Source organism: Callionymus lyra, chromosome 8 (assembly GCF_982586985.1).
Source record: "Callionymus lyra chromosome 8, fCalLyr1.hap1.1, whole genome shotgun sequence".
In the NCBI taxonomy this organism is placed as follows: Eukaryota; Metazoa; Chordata; class Actinopteri; order Syngnathiformes; family Callionymidae; genus Callionymus; species Callionymus lyra.
In genome coordinates, this window is record NC_141825.1 from 2,676,521 (window position 1) to 2,693,893 (window position 17,373).

The 17,373-nt window shown below is 39.0% G+C and overlaps 1 protein-coding gene across 1 annotated transcript; it reads left to right on the plus strand.

Annotated features, from left to right (window-relative positions):
• The first annotated feature begins 841 nt into the window (after positions 1 to 841).
• On the plus strand, positions 842 to 17,249 carry gramd2ab (GRAM domain containing 2Ab). The gene is made up of 12 exons (XM_087798060.1): positions 842 to 912; positions 4,658 to 4,771; positions 7,407 to 7,464; positions 10,571 to 10,643; positions 10,732 to 10,835; positions 10,902 to 11,000; positions 11,092 to 11,163; positions 12,492 to 12,551; positions 13,214 to 13,349; positions 13,432 to 13,525; positions 13,933 to 14,034; positions 15,501 to 17,249. The coding sequence occupies exons 2-12, from the start codon at positions 4,665 to 4,667 to the stop codon at positions 15,541 to 15,543; spliced, it is 948 nt and encodes a 315-aa protein (XP_087654186.1). The 5' UTR covers positions 842 to 912; positions 4,658 to 4,664; the 3' UTR covers positions 15,544 to 17,249.
• Positions 17,250 to 17,373: the final 124 nt, after the last annotated feature.

A 17,373-nucleotide genomic window follows, 5' to 3' on the forward strand; every position in this document is an offset into this window, starting at 1 on the left:
CATTCTTTGCATGAAATACCAATTAACCTTTTAGTACATTAACCAATCATTTCTCTTTCAAAAATCAATGAAGGACCTGCTGTGGATTGTCGGTCCTTAAAGCCTACCGTAGTCATTCAGAGCGTGTAGATGTTATTTTGTGAACTGGTTCAAAGGCATTTGGAAGTTCTTCATGCGCAGAATAGTTTCAGCCAGAGGGGGGCGCTGTTGCTCCTCGTAAGTGAGTTTAATTTCTACAGCACCGTTCGCGGACCAGGGTCACGTGGCGCGTTAACAACTAAACATTACACAGTTGAAATGTATCCACATTTAGAATCTTTAAAAGGCGAACATGGCAGCCCTAAGATAATTCAGAAAAAGCCTGCACAAATAAGAATGTCTTGATGTTTCTTGAAGGAGTCAGTAGATCCATCAAACGGAGATGAAGATCGTTCCAAAGCTTAGGAGCAACAGGTCCTGAAGACCACCTCGACGTGTAACTTATCATTTTTATAAATCGGAGGAACCCACGATGCTCATGATGCAAAGCACAGGGAAATCTATTTCATTATCAACCCCAAATCGTATTTGCATCATTATTTGCCTGGTGAAATCGAATACTTGACATTATTTACTAGAGTCCTCGCAGGTACGCTTCGTTCTCTAACCAAGTGTATCTCACAGCTGTCGAGTATTGTTGTTACAAACACAAATTATGTTTTCAGGTCAAATATGAAAGTTTGCGTTTTTTTAAAGGAAGGCGCTCCTTATGCTCTATTTCCAAGTATTATTTTGAAGGTACGTTTATGTCACTTCCTGTCTCCGATCAATTGCGCGAGTTTGACGAATCAGCGCTGGCGGTTTGGCCAAGGTTCTGCTGTTACATCTTCGTGGTCTTCCTTTCACGCGGACCTTACCGAGGACTGCAAACAGGTGAGGAAGAGGATGATGTTATGAACGTTACTGCGTCGGTGCTGGCGAACAACATGGTAGAATCGTTACTGCCGCAGTGATGAAGAATATTGAAACGGTGTCAGTGGTGATGCTGCTCGTGATACATGATGATGGTTTGTCAACGATATTGATACTGAGGACAGATTTCACATAATGTGTAACCAGTGTGAGTACAAATTGAAGGGTATCTTTGATAGTATTAAGTTGTGAAATGAGGTTGATTGTGGTGAAGATGATGATGATGATGCCCATTGGGTGTAGATGGTGATGATGATAGTGGTGGCAGTGGTGATGATGAAGATGATGATGATGATGATGCTCATTGGGTGAAGATGGTAATGATGGTGAAGAGGATGATGATGATGCTCACTGTGGTTAAGATGGTGATGATGATAATGCTCATTGGGTGAAGATGGTAATGATGGTGAAGATGGTTATGATGATGGTGATGATGATGGTGGCAGTGTTAATGATTGTGATGATGATGCTCACTGTGGTTAAGATGGTGATGATGATGATGCTCACTGTGGTGAAGATGGTGATGATGATGATGCTCACTGTGGTGAAGATGGTAATGATGGTGATGATTATGATGATGATGATGCTCATTGGGTGAAGATGGTGATGATGGCAGTGTTAATTATGGTGATGATTATTATGGTGATGATGATGCTCACTGTGGTTAAGATGGTGATGATGATGCCCACCGGTGAAGATGGTGATGATGGTGGGGGTAGTGGTAATGATGAAGATGATTATGATGATGATGTATGATGACGATGATGCTCACTGTTGTGAAGATGGTGATGATCATGATGATGGTGATGGTGATGATGATGCTCATTGGGTGAAGATGGTGATGATGGTGATGATTATGATGATGATGATGCTCATTGGGTGAAGATGGTGATGATGATGATGATGAAGATGCTCATTGGGTGAAGATGATAATGATGGTGGCAGTTGTAATGATGGTGATGATTAGAATGATGGTGATGGTCATGGTGAAGTAAGTATGTAATTTGTATTTATATAGCGCTTGAAGATGGAGATGATGATGATGATGATGGTAATGATGGTGATGATTAGTATGATTATGATGCTCACTTTGGTGAAGATGGTGATGATGATGATGATGATTATGATAATGCTCACTTTGGTGAAGATGGTGATAATGGTGAAGACGATCATGATGATGGTGAAGATAATGATGATGGTGATGCTCACTGTGGTGAAGATGATGATGATAGTGATGCTCACTGTGGTGAAGATGATGATGATGGTGATGCTCACTGTGGTGAAGATGATGATGATAGTGATGCTCACTGTGGTGAAGATGATGATGATGGTGATGCTCACTGTGGTGAAGATGATGATGGTGAAGATAATGATGATAGTGATGCTCACTGTGGTGAAGATGATGATGATGGTGATGCTCACTGTGGTGAAGATGATGATGATGGTGATGCTCACTGTGGTAATGATGGTGAAGATGATGATGATGATGATGCTCACTGTGGTAATGATGGTGAAGACGATGGTGATGATGGTGATGATAACAGAGATGATGATGATTCTTATGATGGTTGAGGACTGTGGTGATAGTTTGTGATGATTGGAACGATGATGGTGATAAAATTATAATAATAATGGTTGATGATGATGATGCTGGAGATATTGGTGATGGTGATAATAAAGATGATGATGGTGATAATGGTGATGGTGATAATAAGGGTGATGATGGTGATGATGGTGACGATGATGGTCATGAAGAAGAAGATGATTGTTATCATTGTGGTGAATGATAATAATGATTTTAATGGTTATGATTATGATACAAATAGTTGATGAGGATGATGGTGTTGATGTTGAAGAAGATGATTGGGATAAATGATGATGGTGATCGTTAATGTTCGTGATGAGGATAGCAGTGATGATAATGGTGATGCTGAGGATGATGAAGAAGATGCAGATAATTGGGATAAAGGTGAGGTCTGTTGTAGTGCTACAGTGTGTGAATATGCTGCAAACATTGCTGTCTTGATCTGCCTTCAATTCAATATCATCATGAAGCCTGGATGTTGAGAACGAGAAGCATTTCTGTGTAGAGTTTGTATGTTCTCCCTTCTTTTGCACAACAATCTCATGAGTCTTCCATCAAAACTTCCATCAAGAGTCTTCACATGGTCACATGGAGCTTCAAGATGAGCAGCAGACTCTGAGGAATCACCTGATTTAATCAGCGCCCCCTCCAGGAGCCAGTGCCATGGGAACCACCCGGAGGAGAAGGACGGAGGAGAGTCCCACACCTGCTGCCTGAAGTCATGTCACTGTGGCAACGGTGTATCTTCTTCACGGACAAATATCTGCCCACATGCTTCTCACGCGTGCAACACATGCATCGATGGTGTGTTCGCGACCATGACAACCATTAAGCGAGTTCTACACCTTTCTGTTGGGCTTCTTTTCGATCACCTCTGCCGCTCACAGCTCTGCAGTGGAGCAGACGAGTGCCGGAGGTTACATAACATCCGCGTCACAGAGTCGCTGCACCTGTTTGTATCAACATCCTAAGACAACACTGACAGTTCAGTCCGTCTCCCTGGTCGTCCATTTATCAAACACGCTTTTGTAGGAGGATAAGATTTAAAAAGAGTCAACATAAATCTTGTTTTCAGGTGACAAAAGATCCATTAACGTGAAATATATCGCAAATAAATGTGGCAGAAGGTAGTCATGGTCCATTTAAGAAGCCTGAGTGTGCGTCTGGATTCCTTAGATACTGTCATGAAGCAACACAATTTGACTCTAGTCCTTAAAGCAGGGGTTTTCAACCACTGGTTCAGGGACCGGGGCTGGTCCTTGAGACATTTGTTACCAGGCCGCAAAAATATATAAACATAATATAATCTGTTCAATTGATTTTTAGATTTATTTTGAAAGAAACGCCAGATTTTCTCTTAAATAACATTAGCATGAGACTCCTAACTAGTGAAAATTAGTACTTTAAATCATCATTCTATATAAATAACGACAAAACACAAACTCACATGTTGGCACAAAAGTCCCTAAAAGCTAGGAGACACACACATACAAAACACCATTGTCAGCATACAATCAAATACATACAGATGCAAATACACAAATATCTTGTTGTAACCTCTATTTTTGATTTTCTATATGAACGTCGGCCTGAGAATATATTCCTGACGAAGTGTCATCTTCATGCTCAGAGTTGCTACATAATCATTACCTACTTATTTACTTACTTACTTACATAAAACCAACATGCAAGATTTTTCAAAATCGATTAGAATCAGAAAACACAATATTGTTATTTGTTGTTGTGGCATTACAGAATATATAAATGAAATAAAATGAATGAAATAAAAAGGGATTCATAGAATTAAACTCAATACATTAAAATGAAATAAGAGACATTACAATAAATGGCAAATCAATAATTAATATAAAATCAAATACATCAATCAATCATTAAGGAACATTTGTAGATGTTGCAGTCCTCTAGTGTTCCTAAATCATCTGTCCCAAACATCTTTCTTACTGTTACCGAAAAAACTTCCTTACGCTCCACTTTAACAGGCCTATTTGGAATCTGTTGCTATGGCAACAGAGGGGAGCAGGCAGCCATGTGTCTCGACGCGTGACTTTCGACGTAAGATGTTTGAAGTTCTCTGGTGACTCTGGTTCTCTCGTCCGACAGGCCAGTGATGATGACATCAGAGAGCCTGGAGCAGAGTGATGATGTCAGCATCCTGCCCCCGCAAGATGTTGACCCCCACAGAGAGGACGACGCACACTGCCCGCTGCCCTTCAGGTAAACAAACAAACAAACAAACGCAGATTCATGCGTGCATCGTCCTGATAATGTGTATTTTCTGAGATAACAACCAAAACGTGTAGTTTCAACGAACACAACTAATGCAAACTCTATTCCAACAACTGGTTTGAAAATACTTTCTTAATCAAATGACACACACACACACACACACAAGTTCTTCTCTGACATAAAGTCTCCAGGGGAAGTTGTTTAAGTCACTTCACTGAACGCTGTGAGTGTGTGTGTCTACAAGTGTGTGTGTGTGAAAAAGGGGGGGGTGCTGCTTGCAGCATGTGCAGTCAGCTCACGTTTCTAAGCAGCAGAGCTCAGAGGAGCTGATGGGAAAAGGGAGGTGTGGAAGTTGGTCAGTGCTCTGTGTGTGTGAATCCACTCATGCTGAAGGAGAAAATACTGTTTGGAGGAAGGATCGCCAGATGATCCAACAACACCACTTCATCGTGGCACAATATGACACCAAATTTCTGCAGGAGAAGTCCAAGAATTTGAGGTTCTGACCAAAAGAACGATATGGAGAAAGATGAAGAGACTCAGTGGACTCGTCATATACACTGGACTCCTCCTTACTGAGGCTCTCTTGGATGTGATAAAAACTGGGTCTATTTTTCTGTTTCTCCATCTCTTACCTGAAGAAAGACGGCTTCAAGAAGATCTTCATCTCTCATGTCTAGCCTATGGGATGTTCAAGCCCCCGTTGAGTATTTGCTGTTGAATGTTAGGCAAACAAATTAAAAATAGATACACTCTGTTTTAAATAATTTAACTTAAACATATTGAAATAGCAACAGTTAAGTGTCTCCTCACGTTGAATGTCGCTTCAAAAGTCGCATGTTTGGTGTGTTTGAATTGTAAATGTTGCAGGTCACTCATTTTATAAATTAGGTGACAACGATTCAGTAAAGAGTGACAAATAAGCGTATCTGGATTTGGAAAGTGGATATAGAGTTGAAGACATGTTTTTGCAGATTTTAATAAATTACACAGTTGCTTAATAACACAACTAGAAAGTAAGTACAGCCTTTACAGGTTGAGTTGTGTCATTACAAAGCAAGAAACTCCCTTTTTAAATTTGCTACTTGTGAAAAAATATTTTTTTGTTTAAACGGAAACTAATGACTAATGAAAACCAAAATTTCCTGACTTACTCACGTGTTTCAAATGTTGAAGTCTTCCTCTTCAAGATGCAGTTAGTCCCTCCTCATGACCATGTTTTGAAGTTATTACTTTATAAAGTTCTCCCCCATCCGAAAGCTCAGCAAACGAGAGGTTACGAGAGCGAGCCCATTATGACGTAATAATGGCTTCAATCCTCCTCCAACCAGCTGCAATCATGCCCCACTTTGTTTATACAACGAGTCCCTTGGAAGTGCAGACTTACGGAATTGATGACGCGCAGGGACAAACCTCAAAGTTTTACCAATCACAGGATTAGGGGTGGTTATGGTAAATGTGATTTCATCCACAGAAAGTGTCAGTGGGCGGGGCTTAAGCACATTTTCTAATGTAAATATTTCAATGAAAAGAGAGTTTTGTACAAACAGACACTTACTGATGATACACTAGAGGTCCAAGATCAACTTAAGACACACTTAAATCAACACATTAGTTGATCTTAAGTGATTCATCCTCGATAAAATTCTATGATCAAGAAAGACATGAAGAGAAACATGGAACCTTATTAGGAAATACACAACTGTTGTGTGTGGTTCGTTCTATCAAGTGTTGTTATGGTTTGAATGATTATTTGGTGCTACGTGTTAGTCCACCGTGTGGTGATGCAAGACATCCATGAATGCCGTTTTTCATTCCTCAACTAGGTTAAGCCGCCGGTGGAGCTAAGTTGCCAGGTTTCTAACCAGCAGCTCATTTCTGCGCGGATCTGGCGTGTTTGGGAACAAACCTGAACAAAAGCATTTTATTTTGACACACACAGGAAGACAAAGTCCATCTCTCACCAGCAAACCGACTCGTTAGTCCTTAATGACGGAACTCTCTCTGCTCCAGTTCTCCCTTTCACTCTTTAAATAATGAAGCCTGTGTGTGCGTGTGTGTGTGTGTGTGTGTGTGTGTGTGTGTGTGTGTGTGTGTGTGCCAGAGCTTTTTTAGCAACAAACACTCCTTTCACACTCTCAGCTTCAGTGGAGCGATCTTACTTCAAAATTGTGGACTAAGCTCTAACCTGTGAAGTGATTAGGAATCAATAGGTTATCAATGTGATCTTGTGCGTTTGATCATGTGTTCTTTTCATGAGAGTTGTGTTGTTGTAGCCTCTGTTTAAAGTACATGACCATCGAGTTTGTCACGGTGGTCTCATCATTCCAGTCCAGTCACATTGTTGGGACTGTACTACTGCAGCCAAAACAACAGAGAGAGTGAATGTGTGTGTGTGTGTGTGTGTGTGTGTGTGTGTGTGTGTGTGTGTGTGTGTGTGTGTGTGTGTGTGTGTGTGTGTGTGTGTGTGTGTGTGTGTGTGTGTGCGTGCATGTGTGAATTTGTGTCTCCTAGAAACTAAATGTTTGATGGTGTAATCAATTCCTGAAATGTTTTTTGTGATCTAAATGAGGAATTTTTCTGTTCAATGTATGACAAGAAGATGTGTTTGTGTTCTCTGCAGACTTCAACTGATTGATGATTTAACTTATGAAGATGTGAAGAAATGTTACAGGGGATCAGTGAGTCTCACACACACACACACACACACACACACAAACATGATTACATGTTTTTTTTACATAGAGCTTTAGAAGTCCGGTTCCATGTTTCATCAATATATTTTCTAGGATTTTTTTTTTTAATTTATTTGATTTTATATTGATTTAGAAAAAAACATTTCTGTTAAATTATTTTTATAATTAATTTCTAGTACTTTCTGTTTTCAATTAATTTAATGAAAAATAAAGTAAATGATATTCTGTTTTCTTACAGTAACATCTTCTTAAACATAAACCATGTAGTGAATGCCTTAGAAAATCATATTAAAAGTGAAATGTCTTAAAGTTTTCGTACACTTTAATGATATTTTTGTACAAACATAGAATGATAAAAATGCCTTAATTATGAAAGTAATGTGGAAATAAACAGCGCAACATACAGAATTGCATGCTTAAATGTCAATAAAAAATGTTTAACATTAAAATAAATATTTCAAATTATTTTTATTTAATTTACTTTTTTTAAATTATTATTTCATAAACCAAGTTTTAACCATGCATTAAAACAAATAAAGAAAACTTCATACTCTTTTTATTTATGTCACTTTTTCTGTAGCTGCTTATCTAAGGCAGACCCTTGTCTGTGAAATGCACTTTAAAAATATAAATAACTTCCTTCATTTATTTTAATGACTTCTAGAGGTTTTCTCTACCATTTGTTTAGTTCACACCAGCACAGGAAATGTCAGTGGGATGTAACGATGATCCAAACATAACCTAAAAAAAAATGGAACTGAGGTCTTCAAAAGAATGGACCTGAACGCGGCACTCTAGTCATGTGGCAGAGAAGCACCGGCGGTGGCAGAACTGAGCTCTGAAAATAGAAAGACACAGAAGGTAGTAGGACAGACTTCAACACAAAGGCAGTCCTACACACACAAGCAGGAGGAGTTGGCAGTACACACTGAGCTCCACTGTACTTTTGGCTCTTAGATGCTGGATCCAAATGTTCAGCACTACCTCCTTTTTTCAAATTGAGTCAGTTTAGTGTCCAAATATTTCTCTTTTTTCCTCCTCGATTGGTTCTTGTTTGTGTCACAATTGTGCGGAAAATCGACCATGTAGATATTTGAACACAAGATATCATCTAACCTCCGTTTTCTTATGGACTTTAAACCTTGATGCTCTTCTTTCACTTGTTCAAGCCCATATTCAATTTGGTACATCTTCGTTGAAGGAGTAAAAAATATCAATGATGTGTGATATGTGATGTCATTTCCCAACAATGAGTCTCTAACAGGTGACAAACCTCCAACTCTAAGTAAAAGAAAAACTTTTGCCAGTCGATAGTTTGTGATGTGGTTTTTATGATTCATTTTAGCTCAGTCATTCTGGTCAGTCAATGGGTTTTAGAAGAAACTTATAGTATATATTTAGTACCTGATCCTCACAGATCCACCTAAACAATGTCTTAAATGTATCAGACTCTCCTACACTCTCCTCCTTTTTTTTTCTCACTATAATTTCCCTCACTCCTCTCCTTATCCATCTGTCTACCCCCCCATCCTTCCTCCCAGCCGGTCAAAGCGGCAGGCCGTCAACAATGAGTCTGGTTCCGCTCGAGGTTTCTGCCTTCTAAAAGGAAGTTTTTCCTCGCCATAGCTCACTGTACAGTGTTTTGTTTCTTGCTCTTTGTTGAATTGCTGGGATCAATTTTTCCTTAATCAACTATAGTCTTATTTCAACTGTATAGTGTCTTGAGATAACTTTGTTATGATAAGACACTTTAAATAAAATTGAATTGAATTGAATTGAATTGAATTGAATTGAATCATGTTTTATTTGGTTAAAGTTTACAAATATGACAAGAGAAAAAGGATTGCTAAAGTCAAAAATGATTCATCTTCCTAATAGTCCCACAATCCCTTGCAAATAATGTTTTAAATAATAAAAAACCTATAGTCATAAAACATGGAAAAACATGTCGGTTCTCGTGACAAACAATAGCAACAGACCATCATCTCTTCAGAAGCAGTGTAAAGGTTTTATAAAAGACTCTCTAGCTCACTCTCTTATAATGAGGAAAAGCATAAAGGATTCCAAGAATCCACATTTCATGATCTGCCATATTTGGAATACAATCTTTTCACTTGATGACCAAGGCCTCTATGTCATTCAATTTACTGATGAAATCTTTAGATCGTAAATCTATTGACAAATGTTAAAAAAAACGGAATCAGGATCAGTGGACGGATAAATTCACACAATATATGCTAATAAGACCACGAATGAAAGGATTATTCAAAGGACATTCATTCATTTACTGTTGTGAGTGACTGGCGAAAATAGGCCACGGGTCACTTTCAGGGTTCATGACAACCTTCTTAAAACAAAAGGATCATCAATTCAAACGTATTCAGTAAAACTGAATCATAATCATTTGTTAATTTTGTTCAAATCTCTTTTGTTTGTTTGGTTTACAGTATATCTGTACATGCAATAATAAACACGTACAATTTTATCATTTCTAACTATGATTAATCAATCTTCAACTGATGGAAAGAGATCTTTATAGAAACAGAAAAAGATTAGATAGAAGAAAACATTATTATCGCACCCTCGTTCTTTTTTATTTCACTGAACAGAATATTTATTTCAAACTTGCATTTTGTTGTTATTATTTGAAATGTGAATTTATCTTTGTCTGTGTCATGTGAACATTATCGGATCAGTTAAATGAACCTGACTGGTCCGTGACACATTTGTTACGGGCCGCACAGAAAGAGAAAGTTATGTTTAATTCATTACAGCCTTCTAAAAGAGATGTTTCATTTTGAAAAGTCATTTCTATGAAATAACATTAGCATGTGACTCTTGGCTAGTGAGACACAAACTCTAGAAACAAAACTTCTGTGTCAGAGTCCTCATTCCATGTAAATAATTCTTAAACGCAAACATGCTCGCACATTAGTTAAAACTCTCTGAAAGCTAGTAGACACATACATACAGAACACCTTCATCGGCATACAATCAAATATACAAAGATACAAATACACAAACGTTTTGTTTTAACCCGTTTCTAACCTGTTTTTTTCATGCATTTATTGTGTACCTCTTGTTTACTCAGACTGTCAGCAAGTACAACTCTCAGTACCACAAACTGTTCCAGACAGTTCCCAAAGAAGAGATCCTGATGAAAGGTCAGATCCCAAAGTTGTGTCAGGAAGTAGAGGGTCCAACTCCAGACGTGTGTTGCACTAGCATGTGTGTTTGTGTGTCTGCCCACAGTGTATTCGTGTGCCCTGCTGAGGGACATCCTGCTCCAGGGACGCCTCTACATCTCCAGGAACTGGTTGTGTTTCTATGCAAACCTGTTTGGTAAAGACATCAAAGTGAGTTAAGAGCACTATTCACTCAAAATGTCTTTAGGTGAAGAAAAAAACAAGTGTACTGTGCAGGTCTGTATTCCAGTGGTGTCAGTTCGACTGGTGAAGAAGCACAAGACAGCAGGTCTGGTACCGAACGGTCTCGCCATCACCATGGATACAGGCCAGAAGGTAAAAATAGAGACGTGCTGGGGGAGGGAAGACAGACATGAAGCATGCTATTATTGAAAATTTTAATATTTATCATTGTATCTCTCTACAGTACGTGTTTGTGTCGTTGTTGTCCAGAGACAGTGTCTACGATGTCCTGAGGAGGATCTGCACACACCTGCAGGTCTCTTCTGTCCATCACGTGTCGTGAAAATAGCAATGATGGATCATTCTGCTCGAGTTAAAGTGCGAAACTGAATGTCATCTCAGTTCATGTTACTGGAATAAAAATATGCTTAAGGACTTATTTAAAAAAAAAAAAAATCAAATAAAGCTATGGTTGTCAAAATGAAGACAGACTAGGTTTAAAGTTTTAATGAATATACAGTTTTAACCCTTGTGTTGTCTCTGGGTCAAGGTGAACGACCTCTGCAACTGCATATGTGTTTATGGAAGCCAGGGAGGTCGTTTAGAGAGTTTAGAGTAGACTGTACTTTCTGAGGAGGCTTCGATCATTTAACATCTGCAAGAAGCTCCTCTGCATGTTCTACCAGTCTGTGGTGGCCAGTGTCCTGTTTTATGCTGTGATGTGTTGGGCGGGGAATGTGTCCAAGAGGAGTGTCAACAGGTTGGACAGGTTGATCAGGAGAGCTGGTTCTGTGGTTGGCATGAAGCTGGACTCACTGGTGACAGTTGCAAAGAGGAGATCACTGGACAAACTACTGTCCATCATGGATGATGACAGTCATCCTCTGAACACTGTCATCAGTGAGCAGAGAAGCAGATGCAGCACGAATGCTCCTTCCCAGATGCAACACTAATAGACTCAGGGACTCATTAATTCCTCGTGCTATTAGATTGTATCATTCTCAGTTTGGGGGCAGGAGTGGAGTAAAAGTATCTTGATGTTCTATTCTATGTTAATCTTTGTATCCTTTGTCTTTGTTATTTTTCTTTGATCTATGTTCTTTATCTATATATTTAGACTTAGATTGTATCATCTTGTTCTTTCTCTTTATTTCTCTTTGTTCTTGTTCTTATTTTATTTGTATTTTTATGAATAAATTCTGTATTGCTGTGGCGAATTGGAAAAAAAAAAAAAATCCCGAAGGAGACCTCCTGAGGGATCTTTTGATAAAGTTCTACCTAGCTACCTACCTACCTACAAGGGATACCACAAACACAATTGTTTTCGGGCCTTTGGGTCACCTTGGCCCTGAGATAACACAAGGGTTAAGGTTGGACTTTTGAATTGTTATTAATGTTTTTATAACTCTGAAGTTTGTTGGTAATTTATTGTAAATACATCAACAAGTTACTTTATCTAAGCAGCTGTTGAAAAGGAGATACAAGGCCACGTTAATGTGGATAAATGTTTGTATTGTTAACATGAACTGTTCAATGTGTTTCATATACCAAAAAAATCTTTAAAAAAAATAATTAATTATAACGGCAAGCTGGATTTTATTTAATTGGAATTGTTATTGAAGTGATTGATTGTTTTGTTTGCAGGTAAACGGGAAGAGTCTGAGTCTAAAACAGTTCCTGGAAGAGCCCGCCTCCCTCTCCATGGTATGATGGCTTTATATTTATAAGATTTAACACCTTATTCTGTTCTTTTAACACTGAGGGTCAGTATAATTTATTGGAGGTTATTGATAGTCAAACATATCTACTTGTAAGAACTGCCTTTGCTTTTATTTTCTTATGCACACACAATATATTATTATAACATATACATGTTGGATTAATGCCTGTTGTTTTCAAAGAAACACAGTTTTCTTGTCCAAGGAATGGCTTGAAAGTTGCTAAATTAATATTCACTTATCTGTAAATTCAGTATTTTCTAAAATTAATAACTAATAATGTCCAAAGATTAATAAATGTAATAAAGAAAAAGCAGAACAACAGAAAGACATTTGCAACTTCCACATTTCGAAAGATCTTTACCAAAGCACAGGACTTTCTTCTGCACTTCAGCTGTTTGTTGCAATTCTGGATTCTTATTTGTACGTTTAAGTTGAGAGTGTTTTTTTTCTCTAAATGATTCCTGCAGTCCTGTACATTCCTGATAACAGTCCAGAGCTTAAACCGGTCTCTTTCACAGTCACTCAAGTCACATGTTTTCACGACCATCTTTCCATGAGTTATTTATAGATTCCACAACATGCCTTCACAGAGAAGTGTGTTTCAATCCTTAAATGAAACGTTGCTCGTTCTGGCCTGTCTACCAGGATGAGTTTCCAGAAGTGTTGAAGTGGAGGAGAAAACCGTCGCTTCCTGCCGTCTCCTCCTCTCTTCCAGACCTTCTCGGTGACTCGACCCCTGACCTCACCCCCGACCCCACCTTCAGCACACACACACTGACAGGTGAGTGTGTGAGATGCCGACGTTAATGATGGGATATGTCGGGAAGTGTTTTTGATTTATTATTTTTTTCGTGTTATTTCAGATATAAGCCTGGAACCAGAGAAAATCCTGCTGACTGAACCAGTACCAGAACTTGGTCATATGGAATATCAGCTTCTGAAACTTTTCATTCTGCTGTGAGTCCAGATATATTGGGTGTTAAAATTCACATAAAGGCCAAAAACATATCATATTATTTTTATTATTTATCAGTTTCTTTTTAAATAGATTGAAACTACAGTATGAAGTAGTAGTCATAGTGAAGTTACAGATAAGTGTTTAAATAATCAAAGCTTTAGTCGAATCGTACTTTCTGTAGTTTTATAAGCGTCTTCTATTTAGAAAACTGAGTCATAGCTTTGTATTGTCAGGATTCATTTACAGCTAAACTTCTCTTCTTCAACTCATCATTCACTTTGTTTAACCACACATTCATTGAAAATGTTTCTTCTCAAATGTAAGATCTTCTTACTTCTTTAATTTATTACAGGACTCACATGAAAAAGAGTTTTGACAAGATCTTCATGTGTCCTGTCTGTCCTAGAGTTGTCCTCCTGGTCCTGTCTTCCTGCTACTTGGCCTTTAGAGTTTGTCGCCTGGAACAGCAGCTGAGTTTTCTGAACAGTCAACCCACGTTCCGAGACAAGTATGTACGCACAACATGGACACTCTGTGCCCGTCCACCATTTAAGCCTGGGGTCCGAGAAATTATACATCATGTTAGACATGTATGTACCATTATGTCATGCACAGAAAGTTAAGCCATTGAAATGTTGTTTAAGTGCATTTAAAATTTTTCAAACAAGGTTAATGTTGGTTGACATAAGCAAAAACTACTAACTTACTTACATAAATAATATTTTTAAATTCTTAAGCAAGTCAGTCATGATTAAAATCTGATAATTCAATCTTTTTTTTTTAATTCTCCATTGTTAAATTAATATGAATAATTCATGATTCCGAATACACATTTTTAGTGATGGTCTGATGAAGCTTCATGAAGCAGTGTCATTTTTTTTCAGAGCCACTAGATGGCGTCTCTGCACTATTTTGCTTTGTTTTGAACTGTTCTAATAAAACATCAGATTATTTTAAAACTGATGGCGCCACCTACTGACTTCTAAACAACATGACACTGCTTCATGAAGCTTTATCAGACCATTACTATACATTTTTCTTATAGATTTTTTGCATCCATGAATATTAGTTTGTGCAATTACAATGCTTACTTTTAGTGATGTAAGTATAGAGTAATAGTCATAAATGAAATGCTTGTTAAGATGAAAAGTTATTTCAGTTTTACAGTTTCGGTTTTCTTTTTCAGCCAAGTATGTTCATTGCGGTGCATCCCTAGTGTAAAGTTTGTGTGTCTCTGTACCTTTTGACTGAGATAACGTGTCAGGCATGCATCTGTTCGTCTAAACTCAAGTGCTGTGTCTCAAATCGCATACTTCTCTTAGTATACTAGAAGTTAGTATGCATCAGTTTAGTGTACATACTAACTAGTACGCAAATTCTCCACAGATAGTATGTCTCAAATCAAACAATGCTGCTACACACTAACAGGAAATCACATGACAGCTTCTTCTTCTTTTTTTGCAACTTCGGAAAAAGAAATAAAGAAAAAATATGAGAATCTAAATGTTTGCGAGATATTTAAGCTGGTATCAGCACCGAAGACGTGTCATCCTTCTACTGCTGCTGAAAATACACCTGTAAGTATATGAATATATATGCATTTATATATGACGTAACTTCCGTTTAAAACGTCACTAAGATGGCGGCTGTTTAGTGTGGTTAGTGTCCGCCAATGTAGTGTGCAGGGCGCACTGAATTTCGCATACTAAGAATTGAGACGCACTAACGCACTAAAAATACTAACTTTTAGTACGCTAGTATGCGATTTTAGACACAGCACAAATCTCACTTATCGTACGATAAAGTTAGGACAAAGAAAACGTTGTCACAACAGCCTACCTTCTTGGTTTTTCTTGACAGGACAGAAACCTTATCCATATGACTCTTGTGTTTCGCTTAAAAACAACAGATATTTCTTATAATTTAAACATGTCATTTATGGGTTGTTTCATATCTGGCATTGTTCTGTCCCAGGTGTGGAGACATGCCCTGCTGGCTGGCCAATCAGAAGACCTGACGTCTTACCACGAGTGTGAACATGTCAGCAGGGGGGCGACGGCGAGACCGCACTGAGGGAGGCATCAACTGTTACCTTAGAGACGTTACAGTAGTCTACACTCTGTTTAACCTCTGACCTCGACTTGTGTACTTGCATGTGTCTAAAAGAAAGAAAAGACCCCATCTAGTGGTGGAACTCTGCACTGCGTTGTCGAGCTCCGTGGGGTCTTTGAATTGGTTTCTTGTGGTCGTCGGGTGTTCCTTAAGGCTCCTCTCACGTTTCAATAACGGCAGCAATTGAAGACAGTCTAGTCGTGACAAAGCCATAACACTTAATGCAGCTTCAACCTGGATGAACTAAACTCTATCTCCTCAGGATGACTCTCATGAAGCGTGGCCTTCAACGTGTTGCCTCAGCCTCGGCCTCGGTTCATCTTACTTACTGACACTAGCGTGCTGTTCCAGCGACACGCACCGGAATGTAAATCCTGCTGCACCCGAATGTTTCTACACTCATTTAGTGCCAAATCAGGGAACACATCAACAGTTGAAGATGAACAGGAGCTCTGAGGGGAGTGTCTTGAATTTATCAAAATGTATTAATGCAGGAAATTCACTTTAGGAGGTTCTGTTAAGAAGTGTTTGTCCCGTTGAACCAGTCGGAGGGGATTAGGTGAGTTGGTTACATGGAAGGGCAGTTAGTCAGAGAGGAACGTTCGGTTAGCCAGTGACTTGAGGATTACAGAAACAAACTAGCTTCATCCACGAGGTGACTGGATTGTACCTTAGAGAGAGTGACAGCTCAGTCATCTCACATACAGAGAAGCAGTTGCGGTGTTTTTTATTTTTATTTAGAGCGCCTTGTGGAAGCCTTCCTAAGGCCTGGTCACTCTTAACCGCTCCAACAAGGAGGAGGCCCCGGGGCAGACCCAAGACATTGAAAGGAGGACTCCCTCAGTTGACCTGGGAACACCTGTACTTTCCCAGAGGGTGAGCCTTCACACAAGGGTTGGCAGAGATTTGCACTTTCTCTAACTGGCAGCCAAAGACTGAGTAGCACCGTGGGCTTGATTTGAAACTTCCTGTCAGGACTCTAGCTGGAGAGAAGAAGAAGTATAAAAGCTGACATGTGTTGCAGGCTGATGGGAGTCTGCCAGTTACTGTCAGTTCTTTTCTGGGTCATCAATTTGAGGAGTTGTTATTGCAGTGTCGGCCAGAGAGAGGGTTGAGGAGTCTGTCTGTTGTGTTGCTAAATTAGAGCGACAGATAGTTGGACTTATGGCTCATCTCACATCAAGAAGCAAATAAAGTTTTTGCAGGCATGTCAGCAATCCTTCGTTTAAGTCTTTTTGATCGTTTGTACCCAGTTGTAGAGTCCAGATTGAGGTCCAGTTCCAGGGGAAATAAGGTTGAGAGTGTTGCACTCGTGTTGGTCAGTAGAGGATCGATCAGTTTGACTTTGTGAAAAGGAGAATCAGAGTCGTTCAGGTGGTGAGGGCCGGCCGGAGTGACGGCCTGTGGTGATCAACTGTCAACCGGTCAGAGTGTCAGAACCTCTGGAAGGGGTTCAGTCCGACACGTCGCCACTCAGGGCAGAGTAGAGATTGTCAGTCACGTTCAGAGTCACTCTGCGAAGTGTGTGATGATCAGAAAGATACTCTCAAGTCACTTCCGTTCAGCAGTTCTGACGTGTTGAATTTGGACATTTTTATTTTCTCTCCTCACTTTGAACTGTAGGATTCTAATAAATATTTTGAAACAAAAGTTACTGTTGTGTCTGTGATATTGCTTTGGTTTATTTTCAGTTTTCAGTTGAGTTAAAGGGATAGTTCACTTACATTTTCTTTTT